The 4,235-nt window shown below is 53.2% G+C and overlaps 1 protein-coding gene across 2 annotated transcripts; it reads left to right on the top strand.

Moving 5' to 3' along the window:
- Positions 1-1,536: 1,536 nt before the first annotated feature.
- VKORC1 (vitamin K epoxide reductase complex subunit 1) lies at positions 1,537-3,941 on the top strand. 2 transcript variants are annotated; one of them, XM_069570917.1, is made up of 3 exons: positions 1,537-1,912; positions 2,925-3,034; positions 3,496-3,941. In XM_069570917.1, the coding sequence occupies exons 1-3, from the start codon at positions 1,740-1,742 to the stop codon at positions 3,702-3,704; spliced, it is 492 nt and encodes a 163-aa protein (XP_069427018.1). In that variant the 5' UTR covers positions 1,537-1,739; the 3' UTR covers positions 3,705-3,941. The 2 variants fall into 2 exon arrangements, with proteins under 2 accessions (XP_069427018.1, XP_069427019.1); XM_069570918.1 differs by lacking the exon at positions 2,925-3,034 and having other exon boundaries at positions 1,679-1,912; positions 3,496-3,932.
- The last annotated feature ends 294 nt before the right edge of the window (positions 3,942-4,235 follow it).

Genomic DNA, 4,235 nt, shown 5'->3' with positions numbered 1-4,235 from the left:
TTTTTGCTTTTCTTCCGTAGTCACACCTCCTTCTGACTCTTCTGCTGCTCTCACTTTTAAGGACCCTTGTGATGACATTGGACCCATAGGGTAATCTGTTTTAAAATCAGCAGATTAGTAGCCTTCATTCCGTCTGCAACCTTAATTCCCATTTGTCATGCAAACTAACATGCCCACAGGTCCCAGGAATTTGGCACTGACATCTTTGGGAGCCTGGAGAAGGGAATGGCAACCCATTCCAGTATTCTTGCCTGGAGAATTCCATGGACAGAAGAGCCTGGAGAGCTACAGCCCATGGGGTCACATAGAGTCAGACACGATTGAGCAACTAATACACACACAACACACACACACACACATCTTTAAGAGCCATTATTCCACTGACCACATTGTCTGGAAGAAGAGAAGTGGGCCTGAGAAGAAGCAGCCAGGGAGGGAGGAGGGCCATTTAGAAGAGTGAAATATAACAAAAGCCAGAGGAAGACAGGGTTCTCAGGAAGGATTAATACTGTTGGGAAGTCAAACATGATAAGAACTGAAAAATATTCGTTGAATTTAGCTTCCTGGTGATACCAGTTATCAGGGGAGTATTGGAGGCAGGAGCTAGTTTATGTTGTGTTGGGCAGCAAGGAAAATGTAAGGAAGTAAATAAAGACAGAGTGTAAAATACTCTGGGAAAAAAAAAACTTGATTGTAAAGGGATATTTATTGCAGCTTCTAAAATGAGGGGGGAAGTTCCAATGCAAATGGAAGGAAGGGGAGGTATAGGTGAGGTGTGTGTGTGTGTATGCTCAGTCGTGTCCAACTCTTTGTGACCTGTAGCCCGCTAGGCTCCTCTATCCATGGAATTTTCCAGGTAAGAATACTGGAACAGGCTGCCATTTCCTATTTCAGAGGATCTTCCCGACCCAGGAATGGAATCCGCGTCTCTTGCACCTCCTGCATCGGCAGGCAGATTGTTTACCACTGCGCCACCCGGAAAGCCTATCCTGGGTGAGATGGCTCATTAATAAATACTGGTGTGTGAAAGGGAGAGGTCAGCTAACCCATCAAAGGCTTCGAATGGAGGGACTTCGAATGGTTGACCTGGGCTCAGGTTTCGCCAGGTGGCGCCACAATAGAACAGAGGTTAGGATACTGTCCAGGATATGAAGCTGATGGAGCTGGAAATGTAGGAGAGAGACGTAGATATCCGCCAGCAAGAGGCGCTGGTGCAGCAGGAGGGAATGGCTGGGCAAACTAGGCGGATTGGAGGCTATGCTGTCAGATAATTTTAGGGAAAACGCTTGGTTCTTGATCAGATCGCAGTATGCCCTGGATTCCCTGATCCGCTGGTCTCTAGTTCCAGGATTCTCCAAAGTTAAAACAGGGCTTGGACTAGAGTAAACGCTATATATTGTTAGCCCGATTAATATAACTTGTAAACCTCCGGAGATTCCATTATCCTTGAGGCACTGCAGCCGCCCGGACTGCAATTCCCATCATGCCTGGCAGGCCGTCCAATCCATAAGTACCCATGTCCCTTAATTGGTTTTCCAGTCCCAGCATTCCTCAACTGTTTTCCTACCGCGGCAGCACGCATGCCAAATCATAGGAACAACCAATTAGATCAGGGGGGGCGAGACCAGTAGGCCAATCGTTCAGTCAGAGGGGCGGGAGTGGGCGTGGTCAAATCCGGCCCCGCCCCTGCCCCGTGGCCGGTTCGTTTCCGGCTGAGGCTTTGGGCAGGACCCGAAGATATGGGCACTACCTGGCGGAGTCCGGGGTGGGTGCGGCTCGCGCTCTGCCTCGTGGGCTTAGTGCTCTCTCTCTACGCGCTGCACGTGAAGGCGGCGCGCGCCCGGGACCGGGATTACCGCGCGCTCTGCGACGTGGGCACCGCCATCAGCTGTTCGCGCGTCTTCTCCTCCAGGTGCACTGGGAGTGGAGGGCTTGGGGGACCGCTGCACGTGGGAGCGGTGCATGGGGTCCCGGTGTGCATGGCAGCCAGGCTGCCAGGTCAATCGGGGGTTGGGGTTCCCGGGGAGCTGACGCGCGGGACCAGGCTGCTCAAGGGAGCGTTGCCTGGAGAAACGAGTGTGTCCGAGACAGGAGTGTGGGGCTAAGGGGACAGATAGTTCTGGGGACTGGGGCTATTCGAGGGAATGCATGTGAATCCTGAAGACAAGGTATAACAGTGACCGGGCAGGACCCAGGGAGATAGGGTCGAGTGTAGGAACTGATTATGGTCTTAAGGATGGGCGTGCCTGGCGACAAGGTGGCCAGGTCTGGTTTTGCTTGAGGATACAGGGTTTGTGGGATGACCTGAGACAGAAAAGGGGAGAGGGTGGCGGGGGCGCTGGAGATTTAAGGGTCCAAGGCAGAGAGATTCTGTCCTGGTTTCCCAGTCTCTGGTAAATAAGATGAAGGGTTATACGCACCTTACCATCCTAGGATTTATTGAAAGTCTAGGATGAAAAGAAGAGCCTATGGGAGAGCCATGGCCAGGCCTGACCTGGGGATGGGGGAGGACAGGCAGTGACATGGACTCCTGCCTTGGCCAAAGAAAGGCTATGCTCGGAGGTCACTGACCCTTGGACTCATGTAGGGGTTGGGGGAAGGATGAGATGGGGAAGGACAGCCCAGCCGCCTTCTTGGAAATAACCCAGGATAGGGCTCAGGGCACTGGGTTGACACTCCTAACTTAGGCCCTCCCCTCCACCAAGTGTGGGCTTCCCTGGTAGCTCAGATGGTAAAGCATCTGCCTACAATCTGGGAGACCCGGTTTCCATCCCTGGGTCGGGAAGATCCCCCGGAGAAGGAAATGGCAACTCACTCCAGTATTCATGCCTGGAAAATCCCTTGGACTGAGGAGCCTGGTGGGCTATAGTCCATGGGGAAGCAGAGTTGGACACGACTGAGCGACTTCACTTCACTTCCACCAGGTGGGGCCGTGGCTTCGGACTGGTGGAACACGTGCTGGGCAAAGACAGCGTCCTCAATCAATCCAACAGCATATTTGGTTGCATCTTCTACACACTGCAGTTGTTGTTAGGTGAGTGGCCTCACCCTCTCGTGACAGCCCCCTTCCCCTCTTGGCCAGCCTAGCCGGAACTCTTGCAGTCTTGGTGACCCAGACATCTGATGGCCAACTAATTGCGCATCACTGAGCACCAAGGAGGTGGGAACTTACAGGAGTCTTTACTGTCAGAACCAGAGGGCCCTTAGAGACTTCCCAGGAGCCCGATTTTCTAGAAAAGACTCCCTTCTGGGGGAAACCCAAGGGTTGCTGTCTCTCATCTCACATAGAGCTCAGCAGGAAAATTCACTATTTTGGTCCCAGGGATCGTTGAACACGTAGGAGAACCAGGGTCGTGGTGGGGCCTGTCTGAGCTGCTCATTTTAGAGGCTCTTTCCCCAATAGCCCCTGCTCTCTGGGTGGCACCATGGAGTCATGGCATGTTCTAGTAGTGGCTAGTTCCCAGAGCCTACATCTGCCCCTTTTCTGCTTTACAGGCTGCCTGCAGGGCCGCTGGGTGTCTGTTCTACTGAGGTTGAGTTCCTTGGTGTCTCTAGCTGGTTCTGTGTACCTGGCCTGGATCCTGTTCTTCGTGCTCTATGATTTCTGCATCGTTTGCATCACTACTTACGCCATCAATGTGGGCCTGACGGTGCTCAGTTTCCGAGAGGTCCAGGGACCCCAGGGCAAGGTCAAGGGGCACTGAGCCCTCACCCCAAGCCAGAGTGACCTTTGCCCAAGAAGGCCACGTCTGGGTCCTTGGAAGAGTCTGCAAGTTGCCCCTGCCATACTCCCACACAGGACAATGAACCAAACATGCCACACTGTTTGCTCTACCTTAGTGCCTCTGTTTCTGTCCCCAAAGGCTGATTTCCAAAGCTCCTGCTGTTGCTCCAGGAGGGAAGGTTTGGAGCAATAAAATTTCTTATTTAAATTGGCCAAATCTGAGCCATCTGTCTGCCAGGGACCTTAGTATTGGGCTTCCCCTGATCTTTCCTCCTCTGGGACTGGAAGATATGAGTCAGAGGGAGAGTGGAGGGCCTGCCTGGGAAGGGTGATTAGTCCCTTCTCCAGTATGTGGAGTCAGCAAAACCTGGGGCGCCATCAGCCCCCACCCCCAGGAAACAGGCTGGCAGCTTGTGCCTGCTACCCACAGAAGCCAGGCCTCATCTTCTTGGGCAGCCAGGTATGTGCTTGCAAGGGCGAGCTGACTTTCTGGTTCTGTGCAGACGTGCCT

The sequence above is a fragment of the Ovis canadensis genome, chromosome 24 (assembly GCF_042477335.2).
Source record: "Ovis canadensis isolate MfBH-ARS-UI-01 breed Bighorn chromosome 24, ARS-UI_OviCan_v2, whole genome shotgun sequence".
NCBI classification, from domain to species: domain Eukaryota; kingdom Metazoa; phylum Chordata; class Mammalia; order Artiodactyla; family Bovidae; genus Ovis; species Ovis canadensis.
This window is presented reverse-complemented; position numbering and strand designations above follow the sequence as displayed.

Coding starts and splice junctions, on each gene's coding strand:
- VKORC1 (XM_069570917.1), top strand. CDS start 1,740: ATGGGCACTACCTGGCGGAGTCCGGGGTGGGTGCGGCTCGCGCTCTGC. Junction 1,913..2,924: donor TCGCGCGTCTTCTCCTCCAG/GTGCACTGGGAG, acceptor CACTTCCACCAG/GTGGGGCCGTGGCTTCGGAC. Junction 3,035..3,495: donor CACACTGCAGTTGTTGTTAG/GTGAGTGGCCTC, acceptor TCTGCTTTACAG/GCTGCCTGCAGGGCCGCTGG.